We start from the raw sequence: 24,866 nt of genomic DNA, 5'->3' as shown, positions 1-24,866 counted from the left end.
CCACAGCAGGAGAGTGGACTCTTATAGAACCCAGGGCGCCCAGGGGTGCCTGTGGGTGCCCAGGGCAGGGAGGTTCTGAAGAGGTGTCGACCCTGAATATGTCCCGATGAGCCTGCAGAGACCAGCACTCGCCTCACGCCAGCCACAAGAGGCCCACCTGCCACACCACGAGGCCCACAGAAGCTCCTCCTCCAAAGCACACCCTGTGGTTCTTCGGAACAATTGTGCTGTCAGACAGACGACAGGCACGAAGTCCTCAGAACGAGCACACAAGGCCGACACCACTGGCCCCACTGCCGGAGCACTGAGTGCACTCTGGTAAGCCCCTCGGGGCCAGGACTGTGGACGCAGTCACTGAGTCCACATGCCTCCAGCAGGAGCCCCTGGCCCGCTGCGTGGAGCTGGGGTAAGCGCGGGGCCAGGCGGGAGCTTCTTTCCGCAAAAGAAAGAACCACGCCCACCATCTCTACGGCACACCAGGCACAGAGCCGGGTGGATGCAGAGAGGCGGGCTCTCCAAGAGGCCACAGCTACACCACCCAAAGCTTCTGCAAAGAACAGGGCTCGTAAACCCAAATCCACACACGCCCAACCTTCAAAGCTGACGTCCCAAAGATGCCCCCCAGGCCCAGCAGCCTGGGAAGAGCGGCAAACACGCGCAGGTGGCGGGAAACAGGGAAGAGAGGAGGGCGCTCCCCCACAGACGTGAAACCAATCACAGCGCAGCACACTGTGCAAAAAAAGGCAGCTGTGTTCGCTTTCACCCTTTCCTGCTGGATTTCACTCATTTTCTCGTGAGAGACGGCAGGAGGCCCAATGAGGCAGATGGGAAGCTGAGCAGTCTTGGCAGAGCCGACCCCAGCGGGAGCGCAGGCGGCTCACCTGGAACCAGGCGGCATAGGACGGGAAGGCAGCTGGGCCCTCCAGCGCAGCCTGCCGTGCAACCAGGAACGCCAAGACCATGCTGTCCAGGTCACAGCTCTCGAACGCATGAGCCAGCAAACGCGACACCCAACCTAGGTGAGGACAGTGGCACGGCTGTGGACGGGGACTGGGGCGGGGGTGGGGGTGGGGGGGGAGGCAGGACAGTCCGCTCATCCAACACCGACCCCCAGGCCCTGGGTGGCGGCCCGCACGCAGCCTGGCAGCGGGTACATGGGCAGGCCGACAGCAGAGGGCGGTCCAGAGGGCACTGGCTGGGCAGGCGGGAAGGGCTTCCATCCTCACTGAGCCAGACACAGCGATTCGGCCCGCAGGCTCGCCCCAGCGCCGGTCCACGGATCACACGCGCACACACGCACGGAACACAGTGGGGCTCCCATCCCCGCGCACCGTTAACCAGCTGCTGTGCGTCTGGCAAGCAGATCACCAGTGTGGACACGCAGGACAGCACGTGTTGCCAGTTCACCTCCCGTGTCTCCAGAACTTCTTGTAAGCAGTCCACCAGCTCCTCTGGGCTCAGGATCACGAAGAGCTGCAACCAAAGTGTCAGAGCTGGACCCTCGCCTCCCTCCCCATCTGCATCGGACACAACCTAGACTCGAGACACCTGCCCCTCCTGACCCCCATGGCCAGCAGCGGCTGGAGGGAGTTCTCATTTGAGGACAAGGTGCTTTGCCCACGTGACAAGTTCAGTCTCTGGACCCGGGCGGCGGTCCAGCCACGGACAGCCGTGGCTGTGGCATCTTCTGGGACCCCCAGAGCCCGTGCAGCAGGTCTTGGACCCCACCCTGTGCACTTACCCTACGGTACAGGCCACTGAGCAGAGGCGGGGTCCTTGCAAAGCTCCACTCTCTCTGCATCTGAACAGCGTCGGAAACTTCATTCAGGAGGAAACACACAAAACGTCACATCAGTAATCATCAAAAAGTTCAATATCAATAAAATACCTTGTTTTAATTTGCACTTTTCCAAATGTTATGTGAACTTCACCATTTCCCCATTTTCCAGCCACTTTTTTATGTCATGAAATGTCTGTGTCTTTGGTAATCCTTGATCATATCTGCTATAAATATCCTCCAACCCATCAATTACACATTAATTTTGCTGCTTTTAAACTTTCACTATGAATAAGCAGTCAGCGAGGACATGTTGAAAGGACACGGTTGGAAAGCATGCATCAGCCAGGCCAGGCCCTCCGGAGGGGCAACAGCCTCTGCCGGGGGCTTCCGTGGGCCCCGGGATGCAGCACCACAGAGAAGGCGCCATCAGGAGCCTCACAGACCGCCCAGCCCTCACGGGACAGTGCGTCAGGCAGAAGATGACTCGGGTGTTAGACACCTTTCAGGAAGCCATGCACCCACACAGAAAATGCTGACGTGAGCCGCAGAAACAGAACCTTGGAATTCAAAGTATGAGCACTGTTTTAAAAACCTATCTAGAAAAGACAGGAAGGGCTTCATATTAAAGATATTCTACTTTGGCAATGGGTGACGCTTCTTTAATTCTAAATTTTCTTTATGGGAAAGAGTTGCTTTCAAATGAGAAGATGTTTAATGACAAATGGACTGTCCTCCCCGTGTTAACATCTGCGGCCCGAGCTTCTGTCAAGGGAGGCACCCAGGGCACCAGGACCCACCTTTCAGCACAGGCTTGTGGGTGAGGATCTGGGTCAGAGTGTGACAGAAGAACCTCTTGGGAGACTCGGTTGAAATTATACTTCGATACATGTGTCCACTGAACACACTGAACCTGCAGATGCAGCAGAGGATCTCAGGGGAGGGGACCCCTGCAGGTTGCCGCCACTCAACAGTGCCAGCATCTGACAGCGGCACCTCACGCACGAGGAGTAGCTCACTGGCAAAGCAGCCAGGGACCTGCAGGCCCCCGACTCCAGACCCCCAGCTCAGGCTCACAGGCTGGCCCTGCCCACGCTTCCCCAGCCAGGCCTGCAGCCAGGCTGCCATGCCGCAGACGGAAATGGAATCCAGGGGAGCGTCGCTTCAACAGGACAGAATCAAAGGCAATGGAGTCGCTGTCACATGGAGAAGCAAGAAGGTCAGAGTGAGGTCACAGAGGGCTGGGCCTCGCAGGAGGTGACGGAGGTCACAGTGACCACAGCCAGTGGCTGGACCCAGGCCCAGCACACGTCGCAAAGCCTTGGTCTCCCCATCTGTGAAATGGGAACCAGAGGTGGCAGGGCCATGGTTTGCACTGAGCACCTGATCCTGCCCCGGCACATGGAGGCTCTCAACCGCACCTGGAGCCAGGGACGTCCTTCCCCCGACAGGAGAAGCAAGAAAAGGAGAGGGAGCAGGATGTCACTGACAGGTCAGGAGGGACAGAGGGAGACCGGGACCGACAGCAGGGTGTCATGATCAGCCCCACCCGATCCCTCAGGGGAGAGAATCCAGGGCCCCAGCAGCCATGTGAGCTGCCCATGTCACACGTGCAGTGAGGAGGCTCCAGGCAGGACGGCCACCCAGACTGGGAGGGGACGTCTGATTTTACTCTAAGTGTTGGCAACTAATTAAAAAACGTGGAAAGTCATGATCTGACTCTCGGGACAAGTCTGAGCACGGACTCAGCACATCGTGAAAATGCATAAAACATAGAACAGAGCAGTGTTTTATATGCTGATTAGTAAAGTACTCACACAGCAGGTTTGAGGACTATTAAAGTAATCGTGGAGAAGAGGTAATCAGGAGCAAAATAATTGAAAAATGGGCAGAGTAACAAAGCCTGGAAATGCTGGGAAATCTCCTGGGTTCCCAGGAGAGAGCCAAGGCCCAGGTGGCCTCATCCCAGGTTACTCTGAAGCAAACCTGACACCCCAACGTTTGGTCCCCAGTACCTGGCTGCGCCTCCAGAGAACCGAGGGGAGCAAGTGGAGGGCCCTGCGGGGGCAGGCGTGACAGGCAAGGTCTCCCTGGCTGGGACCCCGAGGACCCCCTCCCCTCAGACCCGGAGGTGGCATGGGTCCCACAGGACGGACCTCATCTTCAGAGGACGTCTAGTGCTTTCCAGCTCCTGATGTCACCACAATGGCAAAGGATCACTGGGCCTTCGGGGGCGACCAGCATACCTGGGACCACTCAGCCGGCAGGCCCACCTCCAGAACTTACCAGCAGCTCACTGCCTTGTGTGCTGCGGACCCCTCCTGTATCCCGGCCGCCAAAGCTTCGAGCGCGGCTGAGGCAGAAAAGAGACAGACACACATCATCACCGTCCATCATAAACAGCCCCGACCAAGTGCTTCTGGGCAAGTCAGGTAACGGACACCTTGCCATCACAGGCCTCCTAGGCCCCCGAACCCCCCCCGACGCACAAGCCCTGTAAGATCCCAAGTGTTTCAGTGGTACCAGACTTAAGCCTTGAAAATCAAGCACAATATGTAGGCAAGAAAATGCTTCCCTAATGAACCATTCAACTGGTCACCACTGCTGCTCTGGAGATCAAATGTGAAGCCACCAAAACTGACAGCAGGAGAAAAACAAGTAAGTTGGTGAGTTTAGACACAATCACAACCGTGCAAGAGGCCTGCCAGGAGCAGCACTGAGCTGGAAAGGCGGCGAACCGCAGGAATCCCTAACCAGCAAGGGAGGCCATTTACAACGTGGGCCACAGAGCCACTCACAAGCCAGCATCCTCTCGAGAACAGCAACAGCCACCTGTGGGGACAGAACACTGCAGTTACACAGGGGCACAAGCGAGCCAGCTGTCACCCCAAAGTAAAACAAGACTCGACTTTACAAAGAGCTCGTCTCCAGATTCCCCCTCAGGCACAGCCCAGGATCTGGGCCGTGGGGAGGGCTGTACCCTCGTGGGCCGTGGGGAGGGCTGTACCCTCGAGAGCCGTGGGGGAGAGACCACCGCCCAGGCCCGTGCCCTCACATCTGCACTCAGGGGCGCCCTGTGGTGACAGCAAAGCGGACTTCCCCGTATAGAGCTGACAACTACAGCGTGGGTCCCTCGTGCTGCAGCCGCTGCCCCACGAGGCCTGGTGTCCTCCCACCTGGGTCATCCACTCCGGCTCCACGGTTCCTCTCACATCCACGTTCTTCTGGAATCCCCTCAAAACAAGCATTTGCACAAAATCTGAAAGCCACAAAACCAAAGCATTTACATACACTGTGGTCTCTGAACAGCCGTGAATCACACAGACCACCAGCTTCAGAGGGGCCGGCAGGGTGAGGACCTGCACGGAGCTGGGGGGACACCGGCTCCTGGCCCCAGGGAGCCCACCGACCACACCACCAAACCCAGCCAAGCAGAGCCTCTTCCCCGAGCCACACTCCACGCGAAAAGGAAACACAATCCATCAAGTTTATAGGAAGGATTTTCTCACTGAAAACAAAAAAGTATCTTCTAAGGGTTTTACGTGGCCTTCCTCTCAGCCAATCTCCTACACCAACCATACACGGACGGTTCTAGGGCCCGGAAGCATTACATTGCGGGGAATGAGGCAGGAAATGGACTCATGCCTTCTGAAAAGGTTACGACCAATGGGACTGAAATTAAAAAGATTTTGTCAAATTTCAATTTAAACTTAATCTGGGACCAGATTACAGGATTCAGGAATTGGAAATACTTCACATCACCAAGAAAGTTTTAGGAAAAAGGAATGCACATTTTGCAAAGGAAAACAGTCCACAAGCCAACTAACTGTAGGGAACCCCTCCCATCGAGGTTTCCCTTTACTTGTGGACTGCATTCCTTCGGCATGACCGGTGACGGCGGGCCTGCTGACTCGGAGAGAACGGGAAGGTGCCAGAAGAACAGGGTGTGGCGCTGCCCAGGCGTCCACAGCAGGGCAGCCCTGCTCACCCAGAGTCCCCACATTCAGATAAGGATTCCTGCCCAAGCTCCCACTTTGCTTCTCCCGGGCACCTTGTAAAACCACTGCCTAGAATTGAGCCGTGGAAAGCCAGTGGCCACCGTACAAGCACTGGGGCCTTCCGCTGTGCTCTCTCCCGCTCGCTTGCGACCTGGACGGAGGACGGCCCATCCCCAGCTCCCTGGGATCTGTAAATAACCAACCTGTGACCCTACGTCCTTTGCACATTGTCTAGGAGCTGCGTCTTCAGTCAAGTCAGCCCTGGACTCTCGCTTCCCCGAAGCGGGAGCTGGGATGCCGGGGGAGCCACCTGCCTCTGCTCGCAGGTCACAAGGTACACGTCCTTAACACGCTAGCTCCGGCCCAACCCATCGGGCCAACAGGCTGACATCTGCACACAACTCAAGTTCAACGCAAACCCACAACGACAGGCACAGACTGCAATGACTTCCTGTTGGAGTGTGTGGGCCGCTCTGCTTCCCACAGATCGTCACAGCAGAAAGCATTCCCACTGGTCTAAAGCAATTGTACCCAAGAACCCACCTGTGCCGTGAACTTACCAGAAAGCATAGCCCTGGCGACGTCGGCGTGCTGACAGGGTGCCTCTGTCTGCTCACACAGCAGGCGCAGGTCCCTGGAGAGCCAGGCCACCACGGCCTGAGAGTCGGCATGGCTGGGGGCACAAGCACACAGCTCACCTGACCCCATTATTCCACTTTCTTTCACACTCACTCCACTGACAGCAAGCTGGCGACTACCTCAGCCTTCCCGTCCCAAGTCACAACGGGGCCAGCAGATGTACAAGGGGCATCAGGAATGGCTGCCACTGATGTTAAAAATCATCACTTTTTTCAAATAGTTTATTTATTTGGAGTAGCTTACTATTCTTGGGGGAAAAAAGAAATTTCAGTAATAGCAAATAGTGAGAGTAGCGATCATGGGCTCTAGACATCAGCAATGCAGCAGCCCTGCAGGACAGCCCTTGTCTGGGCGCAGAGCAGCGGGGTGGGGGAGCCCTCACCCGCCTCCCCTGTCAGATTTTTATTTCCCTGGAGAATAAGGATGATGAGCATCTTTTCACGTGCTTGGCTATTTGTAAATCTTCTTTAGAGAAACGTCTACTGAAATCCTTCGTCCATTTTTTAATTGGATTATTTTTCTTCTTGTTGAAGAATTCTTTTTTTCTAGATACTAGGTTCTTATCAGATATATGATTTGCAAACAATTTGTATGCATTGTCTGTTCATTGTTTTGATAGGGCCGACACACTAAAGTTTTAAAACTTGATGAGGCCTAAATGACCTATTTTTTCTTTTGTTGCATGAGTTTTCGGTGTCATAGCCAAGAAACCCCTGCCTGATCCAAGGTCATGTAGACTTACCCTCAGATCTTCTTCTAGGAGGTTTATGGTTTTAGCCCTTAGGTTTAGGTCTCTGATGCACTGAGTTAGTTGCCATCTGTAGTGTGAGGTAGGGTCCAACACCATTCTTTTGCATGTAGATGTCCAGTGGTCCCAGCACCACTGTTGAAAAGACTGTTTTTCCCCATTAAATGGTCTTAGCACCATTGTCAAAAATCAACTGACCATAAACGTATGAGTTTACATCTGGATCCTCAATCCTACTGTTTATCTATACGTCAATTCTTATGCCAGGACCGCACTGTCTTGATAATTACAGTCTTGTAGTAAGCTCTAAAAACCGGATGTGGGGACTTCCCTGGCAGTCCAGTGGTTAGGACTCCACGCTTCCACTGCAGGGGGCACAGGTTCGATCCCTGGTCGGGGAACTAAGATTCTGCATGCCGCATGGCATGGCCAAAAATAATTAATTAATTAATTAAAATAAAAACAGGATGTGTGAATCTTCCAATTTTTTTCCTTCTTTCTGAATAATTTTTGGCTATTCAGGGTCCCTTGCATTTCCATATCAATATTAGGACAAGCTTGTCAATGTCTTTAAAAATGCCGGCTGAGATTTTGAAGGATCCTGACTGAGTTCATAGCTCACATTGGGGAGCAGTGCCATCTTGACAATATTAAGTCTTCTAATCCACGGATATGGAACGTCTATTTATTTAGGTCTTAATTTCTTTCAATGATGCTTTATATAGGGCTTCCCTGGTGGCGCAGTGGTTAAGAATCCACCTGCCAATGCAGGGGACACGGGTTTGGGCCCTGGTCTGGGAAGATCCCACATGCCGTGGAGCAACTAAGCCCGTGCGCCACAACTACTGAGCCTGTGCTCTAGAGCCTGCAAGCAACAACTGCTGAGCCTGTGCGCCACAACTACTGAAGCCTGTGCGCCTAGAGACTGTGCTCCGCAACAAGAGAAGCCACCGCAATGAGAAGCTCACGCACCGCAACAAAGAGCAGACCCCACTCACCGCAACTAGAGAAAGCCCGTGTGCAGCAACGAAGACCCAACGCAGCCAAAAATAAAGAAATAAATAAATTTTTTAAAAAAATGATGCTTTATAGTTTTCAGTGCACAAGTCTTGTTCTTCTTTAACTTTATTCCTAATTTACTCTTTTTGATGTGTTATTAGATGAAATTACTTCTTAATTTCACCTTCAGGTTGTGCATTGTTATCATACAAAAATACAAGTGATTTTTGTGTATTGGTCTTGCATCCTTCAACCACACGGAACTCATTTATGGCTCCAGAACTTTTTTATGCTGTGGATTTCTTAGGATTTTCTGAATGGAAGATCATGTCATCTGCAGAGAGTTTTACTTCTTCCACTCCAATCTGGATGCCTTTTTCTTTCCCCCTTGCCTAATTCCCTGGCTAGAAACTCCAGTGATGTTGAACAGAAGTGTTAAGAACATTCCTGATCATATGAGAGCCTTCAGTCTCATGACATTGATGTGAGCTGTGGGTTTTTCACAGATGACCTTTATCAGGTTGAAAAGTTCCCTCTACTCCCAGCTTGCTGAGTTTTTATCATGAAATAGTATCAGATTTTGTCAATTGCTTTCTGCTTCTATTAAGACTGTCCTTTTATTAAGTATGTTAATTAATTTTCAGATGTTAAACCAACCTTGCATTTTGGGGATACATCTCCCTTATTATGGTGTTTAGACCTTTCATATGTTGCTGGATCCAGTTTGCAAATATTTTGTTGAGAATTTTTGCATCTATATTCATTAGAGACATTGGTCTGTAGTTTTGTTTTGTGACGTCTCTGTCCAGCTTTGATATCAGGGTATTACTGGCCTTGTGGAGTAAGGTGGGAAGTGTTCCAGCCTTCTTTATTTTCTGGAAGAATTTATGAAGGGATAGCACATTTCCTCTTTAAGTGCTTGGCAGAGTTCACAAGAGAAGCCAGGCCCTGAGATTTTCCTTGTGGGAAGCCTTTATATTATTAGTAACTCAGTTTCCTTTCTTGTTACAGATCTATTCAGTTCTTTTCTTTTCAAGCCGGTGCAGTCTTTTGCATTTTTCTGGAAATTCATCCATTTTATCTGTTTTCTAATTTATTGGCAAAAAATTGTTCACAAGGACTTCCCTGGTGGTGCAGTGGTTAAGAATCCGCCTGCCAATGCAGGGGACACGGTTCAAGCCCTGGTCCGGGAAGATCCCACATGCCACAGAGAAACTAGGCCCGCATGCCTAGAGCCCGTGCTCCGCAACAAGAGACGCCACCGCAACGAGAAGCCTGTGCACCACAACGAAGAGTAGCCCCCGCTCGCCGCAACTAGAGAAAGCCTGCGTGCAGCAACCAAGACCCAATGCAGCCAATAATTAATTAATTAATTAGTTTTTAAAAAATTGTTCACAGTATTACCTTAAAATGCTTTTAATTTCTGTACGGTCAGCAGTGATAACCTTTCTTTCATTTTGATTTTAACCATTTATGTCTTTTTTTCATGCTAAGTCTAGCTAAAGGTTTATCAATTTTGCTAACCTTTTCAAAGCCCTTTTCTTTTTTTCATTGATTTTCTCTATTACCTTTCCTATCTCATTGATTTCTGCTCTAATTGTTATTATTTCCTTCCTTCTGCTTGCTCTGGGTTTGGTTTGCTTTTCTCTCTCTAGTTTCTTATGGTCAAAGTTTAAGTCACTGATTTGAGGTCATTCTTTTTTCTCATGTAGGTTCTTGCAGCTATAAATTTCCCTCTAAGCACTACTTTAGCAGCATCTCATAAATTTTCACGTGTTGTTCTCCTTTTCATTTGTCTTGAGGTATTTTCTAATTTCCCTTGTGATTTTCTTCACTGACACATTGATTATTTAGAAGTGTATTGTGGGCTTCCCTGGTGGCGTAGCGGTTGAGAATCTGCCTGCCAATGCAGGGGACACGGGTTCGAGCCCTGGTCTGGGAAGATCCCACATGCCTCAGAGCAGCTAGGCCCGTGAGCCACAACTACTGAGCCTGCGTGTCTGGAGCCTGTGCTCCGCAACAAGAGAGGCCGCGATAGTGAGAGGCCCGCGCACCGCGATGAAGAGTGGCCCCCGCTTGCTGCAACTAGAGAAAGCCCTCACACAGAAACAAAGACTCAACACAGCCAAAAATAAAAAATATAAAAAGAAATAAAATTAAAAAAAAAAAAAAAAAAAGTGTATTGTTGGGTTTCCCTGGTGGCGCAGTGATTAAGAATCCGCCTGCCAATGCAGGGGACACGGGTTCGAGCCCTGGTCTGGGAAGATACCACATGCCGCAGAGCAACCAAGCCTGTGCGCCACAACTACTGAGCCTGCGCTCTAGAGCCCACAAGCCACAACTACTGAGCCCAAGTGCCATAACTGCTGCAGCCCGCACGCCTAGAGCCCATGCTCTGCAACGAGAAGCCACCACAATGAGAAGCACGCACACCGCAACGAAGAGTAGCCCCCGCTCACTGCAACTAAAGAAAGGCCTCACGCAGCAACGAAGACCCAACGGAGCCAAAGATAAAAATAAATAAATAAATTTATTAAAAAAAAAAAAGTCTACTGCTTGATTCCCAATATTGTGGATTTCCCAAATTTTCTTCTGTTGATTCTATTCAGTTCCTTTGTGGCTTGAGAACATGCTTTGTATGGTTTCAACGCTTTTAAACTTATTCCAACTTGGTTTATGGCCTGAACTGTGTGACCTATCCTGGAGCTGGGCACCACTGGGTGGGACGGTCTGAGGGCGTCAGGTACATCAGCTGCGACTGGGGCTCTCTCTTGTCTTCGGGTCGTTGCTGGTCTGAGCAGGTGATCCACCCGTTACTGAAAGTGGGGGACTGAAGGCTCCAATGATCATAGTTGAAAGTCCATCTCTCCCTTCAACTGTCAGGTTTTGCTTCATGTATCTGGTGCCCTGACATCAGGCGTGTATGCTACGAGATACGGTTTTCACGTAGTCAAACTGATCAATCTTTCATGACTTCTGGATGTGACCCACGTGTCATGCCACCACTGGTTTCAATACAGCATTTTCAACTGTGCTTGACAGTCCCCCAAACTAGACATTCTCTATTTTCCCTGACCAGAGAATAAACACGTAAACCTCCAGCCTTCTGTCGACCAGGGGAGGAGTGATTGCCTGGCTGCCTACAGCAGAGAAGACAATCCACCTACAGCTCCAAATGCTTCTCACGTGTGTTCTCAGTCAGCTCATTCTGCGCCCCCTCCCCTTCACTCTCTCACCCAGAGGCACCGGGCGCCATCACACCGCCAGCTCACTTGCTAAGTCATTCACCACCAGCCCCTCCGCCTCCTGCTTCTCCTCCCCTAGACTCTCCCAACCTTATGGGGTTATTCCTTTTATAAAACCCCCTTTCTGACTCTTGGTGGGATTTCAGGAGGTAAGAGTTGCACACATTCTATCAACCATATTTACCTGAATGTCTCTCTTTTAGTTTTTACAAATATTTTATCGCATTGTACATCTTATACAAAGAAAACATTACCAAGTCTGTGCATGATGAAGACTTCAATTATAACAAATGTTCTCTTTAAATAATAAAGCAACTGCTTCTCTGGGTGATTTTTGGCTTTACATATAAATAAATCATACTAGATTAGAAAAAAATAAATTATGTAATATTAATTAAATCTCATGTTACATAAAATTTTAATTTTTAACTTAAATGTTCAATTTACTTTACCGGTAAATAACCACTGGTATACCTTTCCAGCAGCTCTTGGAGGCTTACAATGTTTTGAACATGAAGGCGCCACACAGCTTCAAGCAGCAAAGAATTCTGCAGAAAATCACAGAAACTATGAGTCCTTCACGCACACATTATCCTACAAGACGTTCAGCCTGTGCGCTTAACCACGTACTCTCCTGAAGACCAAGCCTCCCAACACTCACATCACCACCTTCGCCCCCCACCACTGCCACCATCATCCCCAGGTTCAGGCTCAGGCTTGCTCTCTGCCCAGCCTCTAGCTTAGTCCACTTCCAGGTCTTTCTCCACTATGGCCAACACAAGATTCTAAAACGTAACTGGCCAGGCCAATCTCTCCTCTTCTTTAGAGCCCTTCCGTGGCTCCTCCCAGCTTTCAGGACAAAGTTCAGACTCTCGTCTGTCCTCCCAGGGAGGCCCTCCAGGCTATAGCACTGATGCGCCCACCCCCTTGAACAAGGAGCCCCAGTCGGACTCGGCCCCAACACCCACAGTGCCTTCCTCTTCACCCAGGAACTCATGCCTCACACCCCACGCAACTTCCTTCCAGGAAGCCCTTCCTAACCACCCAATCAGCCATGGCCGCCCACCCTTCTCTGCTACCTGCAAACACTGGGACCATCCCAATCCACGTGCATTTAGCTAGTTACCAACGGGCGCAGGGGCCATACCAACGCCTGACAATCAACTGAGCTCTACACTGTATGCTGGATAAAAGGGGGGAAAAAACCATGAATGCACCATCATCTTGGTTTTTTTCTTTCCTTCTTCTATATACTTAACTGATCTCATTTAGTAACTAAGCGATAACTTTCAACTGTTCAAAAATCAGTAAATCAACTACACTCCAACATAAAATTAAAATTAAAGGCACTTCCCTGGTGGCGAAGTGGTTAAGAATCTACCTGCCAATGCAGGGGACACGGGTTGAATCCCTGGTCTGGGAAGATCCCACATGCCGCGGAGCAACTGAGCCCATGCGCCACAGCTACTGAGCTTGCGCTCTAGATCCCGCGAGCTACAACTACTGAGCCCACGCGCCGCAACTACTGAAGCCTGTGCGCCTAGAGCCCGTGCTCCGCAACAAGAGAAGCCACCGCAATAAGAAGCCCGTGCACCACAACGAAGAGTAGCCCCCACTCGCCGCAACTAGAGAAAGCCTGCGCACAGCAACGTAGACCCAACGCAGCCAAAAATAAATACATAAAATAAATTTATAAAATTAAAAAAAAATCTATAGGCCTACTGAATTCAAAATGTTTTAAAACCGAACAGATAAGGGAATTCCCTGGCAGTCCAGCAGTTAAGACTCCACTTGCTCCCAATGCAGGGGGCCCGGGTTCAATCCCTGATAGGGGAACTAAGATCCCAAAAGCCACGCAGCACGGCCAAAAAAAAAAGAAGGATTTTAAATCACTTTAAATCACATTTTTCTAGTTTACTATGCTACCCTGGGAAATGGTTCATCATAATATACCTAAGAAAGCAAAACACGATGTTTCTGTGCATAGTCTATTCTAATAAATATTACTAATGATGGATGAATATTGACAAGTATGGTGATTGACGGTCCTTCTTTCCCATCCACAGAGGCACCCCAGTCTCTGTAATTAATGCGATGCTTGCTGGAACTCCTAACAAAACATGGGGATTTTACTGGCTCCACCAAAATCAACAGGACACTGCTTGAAAACCCTAGAGTCAGAGTTACAATCTCAACTTTACCTGTACTTTCCATAATTCTTGACAGAAGGAAAGACGGGAAAACATGCTTTGTGCTAATAAATTCTGAGCGATCTCAAACAAGGAAGACAGTTTCTTCTGAAAAGAGAGATTAAATCTTTTCTAAGAAACGGTATTAAATGTCCAATTTTCCCAAACAGCTGAACAGCAACTCGTGCTGCGTCTTACCCTCTGGTCCGGCGTCATCAGCACCTTGGGAGGGGGACCTGCATCTGCTTCACACACCTGCACGAGGCCAGAGGCCACCACCTGGCTGGACAGGACGGCTGCTGGAACACCCAGCTGCGCAGCTTGGTCCCGCAAAGCAGAGCCTTAAAGATGAGACAAAACACAGACACACACAACAAAATGTACAACTGAAGTAGATTGGTTAAATGCCTTCTCCGAAGCTCTAGCACCACAGAAAATTGCATTTTGAAGGGGAGAAGAGATCTGGGGGGAAACACGAGGTATGAAAGTAAGATGACTTCAGTCTAATTGAAGAAGCTCACAAGAATCAGGGCAGCACCTGAAGCCCATGGTTGCATATACACATCTGTGCGTTTTGTATGACAAAAACGAGGGAGCTTGGCAGATACATTCTGACCAAGAACTTTAGCAACTCTTTCCAAAGGAGCACAATCAACTGAGAACTTTTAACAAATTTCAGTTTTTTATAGTTACCACTCCCACAACCGTACGTTGATGTTTGACTGGACACGGGGTCTGGCTTCCTGATGCCAGCCACACACATGGTGGGCATCGCATGCCACAGGTGTGCCCGGTCCCTGGGCTGCCAGGTGGAAGCTGGGCCCACAGGCAGCCACCCGCCTCCTGAGGATCAGCCCCTGGTCTGCACTCAATAAAAGGAGAAATGCTGGGCAGCCTGGAAATAGATGATGCCAACAAGAAAATTGTTTTCTAGTTTATGTGACTTCCAAAATTAATTTAAAGAAACCAGGAAACTGTACCACATGCCCATTACCTTCAAGGCTTGAAACACAGACCACTACAGAAATGAAAACATGTGCAATAGTTGTAAACGTTCCAAGTGACAGTACTAGATACTATCCACCACTGTGGTCAAGAAATAACTCATGGGGCTTCCCTGGTGGCGCAGTGGTTGAGAATCTGCCTGCTAATGCAGGGGACACGGGTTCGAGCCCTGGTCTGGGAAGAGCCTACATGCCGCGGAGCAACTAGGCCCGTGAGCCACAACTGCTGAGCCTGCGCGTCTGGAGCCTGTGCTCCGCAACAGAAGAGGCCACAATAGTGAGAGGCCCGCGCACCGCGATGAAGAGTGGCCCCCGCTCGCCGCAACTGGAGAAAGCCCTCGCACAGAAACGAAGACCCAACACAGCCATAAATAAATAAATAAATAAATAATTTTTTAAAAATCTTAAAAAAAAAAAAAGAAATAACTCATGGTAGAAATGTAGAAAATGCTCATTTCTAGCCATTTATTTCCAATTTGTGTCTATGGGAAAGTTTATCCCTGTTTTTATTTACAAGGCTTTTATTTTTATACAAATATGAATATGTGTGGTAGCCACTACCTTCAGCAGGAAAAACAACTGAAAAATTCATGAGTTGAGAGTCTACTTATATTTCTGTGGTCAAGGTGAAGAGCTTCTTATCTAAGTTCTCATGCTCTGATCCAAAAGTCCACACAAGGAAGCATGTGGCTGAGCTGGTTCCCTGCACCCCGCACAGTCTGCGAAATCCAAGTACAATTCCGGCCGAGAGAAGCAGCACCGTGACCTTGAGGGATCAGCTGCCAACGCAAGCCTGGGGTGCAAGGCTACCAGAGTAGAAATTTAAAACAAATTAGTGGATTAGTTAATACAGTCGTCCCTGAGTATTCCAGGGGGATTGGTTCCAGGGCCGCCCGTGGATACCAATATCCGCAGCTGCTCAAGTTCCTTACACAAGATGGCGTACTGTTTGTATATAACCTGCACACATCCTCCAGGACACTTTAAATCATCTCTAGATTACTTATAATACCTAAAGCAATGTAAATGCTGTGTAAATAGTTGCTGGCACACAGCAAATTCAAGTTTTGCTTTTTGGTACTTTGTGGAATTCTTTTCCCCCCTGAATATTTCCATCCAAGGTTGGTTTAATCCACAGATGTGGGACCCATGGATACAGAGGGCCGACTGCATCTTTCTGAAATGACAGTCATTACATAATAAAAATGTGAAAGACCAGAAAATAACTTATTTTTGTTATTCCCACAGAACTCTCCCTGTCTCGTATTCTCAAAGTGGGGCGGGGGACCTAGAAACATACAAGCAGACCTCGATTTATCGCACTTTGTAGAGACTGCCTTTTTTTACAAACTTAAGGTCTGTGGTGACCCTGCACCCAGCAAGTCTATCAGCACCATTTTTCCAACAGCACTTGGTGTCTCTGTGTCACATTTTGGTAATTCTCACAATATCTCAAGCTTTTTCGTTATTATCACATTTGTCATGGTATTTGTGATGCGTGATCCCCGATGTCACCACTGTAACTGTTTTGGGGCATCAAAACTACACCCATAGATGATGGTGAACTTAACCCACAAACATCCTGTGCGTGCTGACTGCTCCACCTCCCGGCCGCTCCCGTCTCTCTCCGTCTCCTCGGGCCTCCCTCTCCCCTGAGACACAATACTGAAATTAGGCCAATTAATAACCCTACAGTGGCCTCTAAGTGTTCCAGTGAAAAGAAGAGTTGCACATCTCTCACTTTAAATCAAAAGCTAGAAATGACTTAGCGAGGAAGGCACATCAAAAGCTGAGACAGACCTAAAGCCTCTTGCACCAAACAGTTAGCCAAGCTGCGAAGCCGAAGGAAAAGTTCTTGAAGGAAATTAAAAGTGCTACTTCAGTGAACACATGAATGATAAGGAAGCCAAACAGGCTTACTGCTGATATGGAAAAAGTTTGAGTGGTCTGGACAGAAGATCACACCAGCCAAAACATTCCCTTCAGCCAAAGCCTGATGCAGGGCCAGGCCCTAACTCTCTTCAATCCTATGAGGGATGAGAAAGGGGAGGAAGCCACAAAAGCAAAGTCTGAAGCCAGCAGGAGTTGGTTCATGAGGTTGCAGGACAGAAGCCGTCTCCACAGCACGAAAGTGCCAGGTGAAGCAGCAGGTGCTGATGGAGAAGCTGCAGCAGGTTCTCCAGAAGCTCTAGCTCAGATCACCCATGAAGGTGACTACACTGAACCACAGATTTTCAATGTAGAGGAAACAGCCTTCTACTGGAAGAAGATGCCATCCAGGACTTTCATAGCCAGAGAGGAGAAGTCAATGTCTGGCTTCAAAGAAGAGGTTGACTCTCTTGTTAGGGGCTAATGCAGCTGGTGACTAAGTTGAAGCCAATTCTCATTTACCATCTGAACATCCTTGGGCCCTTAAGAATTATGGTAAATCAACTCTGCCTGCGCTCTAAAAAAATGGAAAAACAAACCTGTATGACAATACATCTGTTGACAACATGGTTTATTGACTATTTTAAGCCCACCGTTGAGACTTACTTCTCAGGAAAAAAAGATTCCTTTCAACTGCTCGTTGACAATGCACCTGGTCACCCGAGAGCTCTGTTGGAGATGGACAATGAGATTCATGCTGTTTTCATGGCTGCTGACCCAACACCCACCCTGCAACCCATGGATCAAGAAAGAATTTCAACTTTCTACTCTTATCACTTAAATAATACACTTCGTAAGGCTACAGCTGCCATAGATGGTGACTGCTCTGGTGAATCTGGGCAAAGTGAATTGATGGCCTTCTGGAAAGGATTCACCATTCTAGATGCCATTAAGAACATTTGTGATTCATGGGAAGGATGTATCAAAATCAAAATGTTGACATTAACAGGAATGGGGAAGAAGTTGATTCCAGCCATCATGGATGACTTGGAGAGGTTCAAAAATGCAGTGAAGGAAGTAACTACAGATGTGGAGGACATAGTAAGAGAACTAGAAGTAAAAGTGGAGCCTGAACACCATTTACAATAACCTAAGCGACGTAAGTGTCCATCGACAGGTGAATGGGTAAAGAAGATGTGGTACATATACTCAATGGAATATGACTCAGCCATAAAAAAGAATGAAATAATGCCATTTGCAGCAACATGGATGCACCTGAAGATTATCAAGGTGAGTGAAGTAAGTCAGACAAATGTGGTATGATATCACTTACTTGTGGAATCTAAAAAAAATGATACAAATGAACCTATTTACAAAACAAAAACAGACTCACAGACATAGAAAACTTATGGTTACCAAAGGGGAAAGGAGGGCAGGGTGGGACAAATTAGGAGTTTGGGAGTAAAATACACACACTACTATATATAAAACAGATAAACAGGGACTTCTGGCAGTCCGGTGGTTAAGATTTTGCCTTCCAATGCAGGGGATGTGGGTTCAATCACTGGTTGGGGAGCTAAGATCCCACATGCCTTGGGGCCAAAAAACCAAAACATAATACAGAAAAAATATTGTAACAAATTCAAGAAAGACTTTAAAAATGATCCAGGTCAGGGACTTTCCTGGTGGCACGATGGTTAAGAATCCACCTGCCAATGCAGGGGACATGGGTTCGAGCCCCGGTCCGGGAAGATCCCACATGCCACGGAGCAAGTAAGCCCGTGAGCCACAACTACTGAGCCCGTGTGCCACAACTACTGAAGCCCGCGTGCCACAACTACTGAAGCCCGCGTGCCACAACTACTGAAGCCCGTGTGCCTAGAGCCTGTGCTCCGCAACAAGAGAAGCCACCACAATGAGAAGCCCGCACACAGCAATGAAGAGTAGCCCCCACTCGCCGCAACTAGAGAAAGCCCACGCGCAGCAACGAAGACCCAACGCAGTCAAAAATAAATACATAAAAATAAATTTAATTTTAAAAAAATGGTCCACATCAAAAAATCTTAAACAAAAACCAAAAAAACACAGATAAACAAGGACCTACTGTATAGCACAGGGAACTATATTGGATGTCTTGTAATACTCTATAATGGAAAAGAATCTGAAAAAGTGTATCTAGAGAGAGAGAGAGCGAGAGAGTTATCTATATATGTATAACTGAATCACTTTGTTATACACCTGAAACATTGTTAACTCAACTATACTTCAATGTAAAATATTACAGAAATTGAAAAAAAAAAAGTAGAGCCTGAAGATGTGACTGAATTGCTGCAACCTCATGATAAAATATGAAGGATGAGGAGTTGCGTCCTGTGTCTGAGCAAAGGATGTGGTTTCTTGAGACTGAACATACTCCTTGTGAAGATGCCAGGAAGACTGCTGAAATGACAACAAAGGATTTAGACTATTACATAAACTTAGTTGACAAAGCAGCAGCAGGGTTTGAAAAGACTGACTCCAGTTTTGAAAGTTCTATGGTGGGTAAAATGCTATCAGCCGGCATTGCAGGCCACAGAGAGAGGATCTGTGAAAGGAAGATACAGCAGACTTCACTGCTGTCTTGTTTTAAGAAATGGCCGCAGCCCCCCAGCCTTCAGCAACCTCCACTCTGGTCAGTCAGCAGCCATCAACACTGAGGGAAAACCCTCCACCAGCAAAAAGATTAAGGCTCTCTGAAGGCTTAGATGATGGTTAGCATTTTTAGCCATAAAGTAGCTTTTTGAATTTTAATAATAGAGCATTTTTTAATTAAGGTATGTACTTTTTTTTAGACATAATGCTGTTGTACACTTAGTAGACTACAGTATTTATTGTGTAAACGTAAAGTTTATATGCATCAGGAAACCGAAACATTCGTGGGGCTTGCTTTCCTGCAATATCCGCTTTCTAGCAGTGGTCTGAACCCAAACCACAGCCTCCCCAGGTCAGCCTGTCTCTCTGGCTGCTTGCTGCACTTCCCTGCCCAGCAGAGCCTGTTCTCACCACTTCCAGAAACGAGGGGCACGTTTCTGTCCCGTTTTTCCAAGGGTAACTTTGGTTCCTACTGCTTCTGAGTCCCATGCTGACTCACTGTTTTTAAACAAGAGCCTCATAACAAGCCTCAAGCAAGTCACAAAAACTTGTGGCTGGTGACCACACATATAAGCAGAAAACCATTACCTGGGGGAATTTACACATCTGCTTGTTATAAGCAAATCAAAGTCACTTTACATACAGCAGAAACTAACACGACATTGCAAAGCAACTATACTGCAGTAAAAATTTTTTTAAAAAGTCACTTTACATAAAGCTCTTCCATAACTCAATCTGTTAAGAAAATGAAGCTCTAACTTACCTATCAATGAACTGGAAAGGTCAGTGTGGGCCCCAGGACCATCATAATCAATCAACCGGCTGAGACACAGCTGTTTACGGGGACAACCGTCTACCTGGAAACCAAACACCAAGCGCTCCATTTTAAAATTCAAGCCACGTCCTGAAAACAACCAAAGTGTACACAGTGCTTGCCCACTGCGCTATTCCCAAATGCTCTGAGGTAAAAAAGCATTTTAAAAGGTGAAACTTACGGAAGCCTTTGAGAACTACCAGATTCCTCTCCGGACTGTTTTACCTCCAAATAGATACATGCTCCCGGTTACTCTCCTCACCTGGACGGCAAACTTAATGGGTGCTTCTCCCAGATACTCATGAGGCTTGCCAGGTGTCCCTTCATGAAGATGACGCTTGGCTGGGCTCACAAACCCCAAACCCAAATGTGCTCGCGAAGGCGAAACCAACCGCCACTCACCTCAAGCACGAGGTCGCCCAGGTTTAGGTGTCTCCTCAAGAGGCGCACAGCCGACTCCCCGACCTTCGGCTCACCTTCAGGACCCAGCTGCTGCCTCCTGACCCTTCCCGCTAGGGGAGAAAATCAGTTTCAAAAAATTACAGCGCTCTTTAAAAACTCAGGCAAGGAGACACCGTGACACCCTGTACCCCTGGAGGGGACGCACCCGGGAATGTCGCTTCCATGGGCTTCCTGCCGAAACCACACAAGCTTAATCTAATCCCGAGACACATCAGACACATCCAACTGAGGGCCACTCCTCCAAACACCCAGGTCGGGAAGACCCAGGAACGCCACCCTCTGGAGGAGACCGAGGAGACGGGAGTAACTGCCACGCGGGAGACTGGTCAGAAAAAGGGCATTATGGGGAAAACTGGTGAAATCTGAGTAAAGTGTAGCTTAGCTGGCAGGATGGTACCAACGCTAGTTTCTTGGGATTGATCCTTTCAAAGAGGTTACGCGACTCTGGGGCCAAGCTGAGCTGCAGTTACCGTCATCCAGGCTACTGGGGGCGGGGGGCGGTTAATCTTAACTCCCTACCTTCTGGGACCACCCCTCTTGGCCACTCGTTGGACAGAGTGGACAGAGGGCTGCCAGGAGGGGACAGCTCGGGGTGGGCGTGGGGGAGGAGGAGGGCGGGGGTCGGGGATGAGGGGGGGACGGGTCGGCGTGAGGCGGGGACAGGCCGGGGGTCGGGGTGAGGGGGGGACGGGCCGGGGGTCGGGTGAGGCGGGAACGGGTCGACGTGAGGCGGGGACAGGCCGGGCGTCGGGGGTGAGTGGGGGACGGGCCGGGGGTCGGGTGAGGCGGGAACGGGTCGACGTGAGGCGGGGACAGGCCGGGCGTCGGGGGTGAGTGGGGGACGGGCCGCGGTCGGGGCTCAGTGAGGGGGGGACGGCCACGGGCCGAAGGAAGCTGGGGGGGGGAAGGGGTCTTGGAGCCCCGCGCCCACCTACCCAGCAGCTCGACCCAGGCCCTCCTTCGGCCCCCGTGCCCCGGGTCCGAGGCAGCGCCCCGCGCCCGGGAGGCCGACATGTCGCGAACGAACCACGGGCGACGTCTCTCGGCTTCTGGCCCGCGTTGCCTTCCCATTGGCCGCGGACAGGCGCGCGCGCCCATTGGCTGCCAGCTGCCCGGCCACACCCTGCAGGGGCGGAGCCTCGGTAGCCATCTTGGTGGCGGCGCGCAGCGGCCATCTTGGTGGTGGCGGAAACGCGGGAAGACCGACACCTGGGCCAGGTAGGTATCACTAACGTTGGAGGTTTGCGGCGCTGATTCAAATGGCATCACGGGCGAGAAAACTGTGCCATCCCTTGTGCATTATTCCTGTCGAGATGACCCAGAGCTGGGCATGAAGAAACAATCCGACAAACCCAAATCCAGGGAGACGCTAAAACCGCGCTGCCAGTTGGGAACCGTGTAGGACGAGTCTGCGCCCTCGTCTCCCGCGGAGCCCGGGCCGGCGGTGTGACTGCGGAGCTGAGGCTTGCTCTGCTTTGACTTCAATTAAGTGTAAACGAGAGGCCGCCTGGTGGACAGCGCAGCTCACCCCGGCCGAGCACGCCCAGGGGTCGCACCCACAGGGGACACACCCACAGGGGTCACACACATGAAGTCCATTTCCAGCCCCTCTCCCCTCTCTGGAGGATGGGGGGGAAGGAGGGCTGAAAATCCCAGGCTTGTAACCATGGCTTGGCCTTTCTGGCCTTCAGCCCCTGTGCCGGAGCCAACCAGGAGCCCACCCAGTGTCCACTTGTTAGAGAAAAAGATGCTCTTGGTATTCTTCCCACTTAGGAATTTACAGGGGTTTCAGGAGGTCTGTGCCACGATAGGCACAGAGACCGACATGCATTTCTGTTATCTCACAAACACTGTGCAGCCCCGTGTCTCAGTGTCCAGGTTTTCACACAACGTGGTCCCATCGGCCGTGAAGACCTTGCGGGTGCAGGATGCCCTCAAAGAGCGCTCACTGCCACCTCCTGAACTGCTTCCAAGTGGCTGGAAACCAAGTTTTCAAGTTTGCGTGCACGCCATGACCACCCTGCATAACTGCTGCTGCCCGACCCAGATTGGGGGCTGCTAAACTTGGGTAAACAAGGGTCCACTGGAGGTGGGCCCTGCTAGACAGCACGTGGCCCTTGGGGATTGAAAAAAGCGGCCACGAGTCCTCCCCCCGTCTCCATCCCTTCCGTTTGGGCTGGTAATGGCACAGGAGTGACGTGACACAAACAGGAGTTTGAAAAGAGCTGGTGCTGAGAGCCAGGTACCTCCAAGGAACACACCTGAGCCAGCCTGCTGAGGACCACCCACGTGGAGGAGAGGTGGCCGCCCAGCCAGCAGTCCCATGCCCTGGCCAGCAGCCTGCCTGCTGCCAGAACCTGGAAATTAGGCCATCACAGGCCGTCCAGCTGCTGACTACCCACCAGTGAGGTAAACAAGGGGGAGAGGCTGGCTGAGACCAGAACTGCGAGAGACACACACGACTGCACACTAAGCAAACAGCTTAGGAGGGGAGGGGAGCACCCACGTGGCCTTGTAAGCACCGTGAAGACCTCGGCCTCCACGCCAAGTGAGCAGGGCCCTGGCGGGTGCACGTCATGAGTTATGCAGCTGGTTGAAAAGAGACTGTAGGGAGGCAAAGGCAGGGCACAGAGGCCAGGGAGATGGACTCAGGCTATTATTCGGCAATGGACAGGGGGCTTGACCAGCATGGTGGTCATGAGATGGAGAGAAGTGATGAGATCGGTTCCTACTTAGAAGGTTGATCTGCCAGGTGAGGAAGAAGTGCAGAGTTTTCTAACCCGAGCCATTGGGAGGGTGGAGATACACATACATCATACAAACATATATAATATACACATACACATACATCATATACACACATATACATCATACACACATACATCATACACACATCATACATACACATACATCACACACACATACATCATATACAGAAACACATACATCATGCACACATTCACAATACATCATATACACACATACGTTGTACACACATGCATCATGCACACATACATCATATGCATACATACACTGTACACACACATCATATACATACATGCGTATATCATATACACATGCATACATCATATATACACGTGCATCATATACACATACACATACATCATATACACACATATACATCATACACACATACATCATACACACATCATACACATACATCTTACACAGGCATCATACACACATGCATCATATACACATACATCATACACACATACATCATACATACATCATACACATACATCATACATCATATACATATACACATACATCATATACACACATCATATACAGATACACATACATCATTCACACATACATCATATACACATATACATTGTACACACATGCATCATACACACATCATATGCATACATACACTGTACACACACATCATATACATACATACACATGCATACATCATATATACACGTGCATCATATACATACACACATGCCTCACCTGAGAGGTGGAGACACTGGGAGGACGGTTTGAGAGACAATAACAGGAGGGGCTCAGAGTTCAAATGTGAGTGTGTCAGATTCAAGATGCCAGGGCCCTGAATGGGGCGGCCAGGGGAAGTAGGTCGTAGAAGCTTCAACACACACGTACATACATACACCTGCACACGCATACACACACCCCAGGCACACCAGAGCTACCCCTCACTGCCCATCACCGCAGTCCTCATCCTTCTGCTTCAAAGAACGATGAAAAGCAGCTATTTGAAGCACATCGAACATGCCGTTGTCATGACTGCGTGCCTCCTGTGCTGGGTGAGACCTTCTATCAGAAATGGGCCACAGTGTGTTTCCAAAGCATCACTCGTGCGTGTGCCTTCCCAACGTCCACTGATAATCAGCATTATTTAGGGACTATTTTCCGTTAAATTTAATCACTTCTTAAAAACCAAAATCTAATTTAAAAGAAAACTGTATGTGCCAATATAAATGGAAATCCATTATTCTCCTGTATCATAAACTAAATATGAAACAACTTAAAGAAATTTGTTTAAAATTTGCCTTTGTTTCACCTGAAATCACCTCGCGAATTTAACTTGCATCTAGGATGTGGAAAGCTGCAAAGACCATCGCTGAGGCTGGACTGGGACAACAGAAAACACCGCTCCCATCACCACCAAGCTAACAAGTGCTGAGTGACAGCAACAGCAGCCACCACTCCAGGTGAGGCCAACGTGTGCAGAGACAAGGAAGGCTGTAAGCGGAGAGTGGGCAGCTGCGCTGAGAAAATCCCTCACAACCCATCCCCACCATTAGCACAGGGCAGCGCTGGAGGAGTCTTGTGTGGAAGGTGGCCACAGCACACGGAAACGCAAATCCAGCTCAACTCCAGACCAAACTGACTCACACTGCACCCCACTAATGACCGAGCAGAGAAGGAGGCATGAACACTACCTCAGACTCTCCTGGCCCACACACAGTGTTGGGCATGCAATCAAAAATTACGAGA

General features: G+C 49.4%; 1 protein-coding gene across 10 annotated transcripts in view; it reads right to left on the bottom strand.

Moving 5' to 3' along the window:
- The window catches only part of FANCA (FA complementation group A), a 49,789-nt gene extending 28,336 nt beyond the window's left edge, over nucleotides 1-21,453 (bottom strand). For 6 of the 10 annotated variants that reach the window (XM_057535002.1, XM_057535004.1, XM_057535006.1 and 3 more), the window contains exons 1-15: nucleotides 21,311-21,453; nucleotides 20,316-20,425; nucleotides 19,863-19,956; nucleotides 17,135-17,197; nucleotides 13,794-13,936; nucleotides 13,608-13,703; nucleotides 11,881-11,954; nucleotides 6,336-6,448; nucleotides 4,954-5,036; nucleotides 4,576-4,609; nucleotides 4,064-4,130; nucleotides 2,578-2,690; nucleotides 1,742-1,818; nucleotides 1,332-1,473; nucleotides 882-1,015 (exon numbers count right to left, since the gene is read on the bottom strand). In XM_057535002.1, the coding sequence (XP_057390985.1) occupies nucleotides 882-1,015; nucleotides 1,332-1,473; nucleotides 1,742-1,818; nucleotides 2,578-2,690; nucleotides 4,064-4,130; nucleotides 4,576-4,609; nucleotides 4,954-5,036; nucleotides 6,336-6,448; nucleotides 11,881-11,954; nucleotides 13,608-13,703; nucleotides 13,794-13,936; nucleotides 17,135-17,197; nucleotides 19,863-19,956; nucleotides 20,316-20,425; nucleotides 21,311-21,446 (1,479 nt within the window). In that variant the 5' untranslated portion in view covers nucleotides 21,447-21,453. Of the gene's footprint in view, nucleotides 1-881; nucleotides 1,016-1,331; nucleotides 1,474-1,741; nucleotides 1,819-2,577; nucleotides 2,691-4,063; nucleotides 4,131-4,575; nucleotides 4,610-4,953; nucleotides 5,037-6,335; nucleotides 6,449-11,880; nucleotides 11,955-13,607; nucleotides 13,704-13,793; nucleotides 13,937-17,134; nucleotides 17,198-19,862; nucleotides 19,957-20,315; nucleotides 20,426-20,520; nucleotides 20,854-21,310 lie in introns of those variants that run through there. The other 4 variants (XM_007172534.3, XM_057535000.1, XM_007172530.3 and 1 more) reach the window with 2 other exon arrangements.
- Between the last annotated feature and the right edge of the window lie 3,413 nt (nucleotides 21,454-24,866).

The sequence above is a fragment of the Balaenoptera acutorostrata genome, chromosome 19, assembly GCF_949987535.1.
Source record: "Balaenoptera acutorostrata chromosome 19, mBalAcu1.1, whole genome shotgun sequence".
NCBI classification, from domain to species: Eukaryota; Metazoa; Chordata; class Mammalia; order Artiodactyla; family Balaenopteridae; genus Balaenoptera; species Balaenoptera acutorostrata.
The sequence above is the reverse complement of the archived record's forward strand: the minus strand, read 5'-3'. Positions and strand labels throughout refer to the sequence as shown.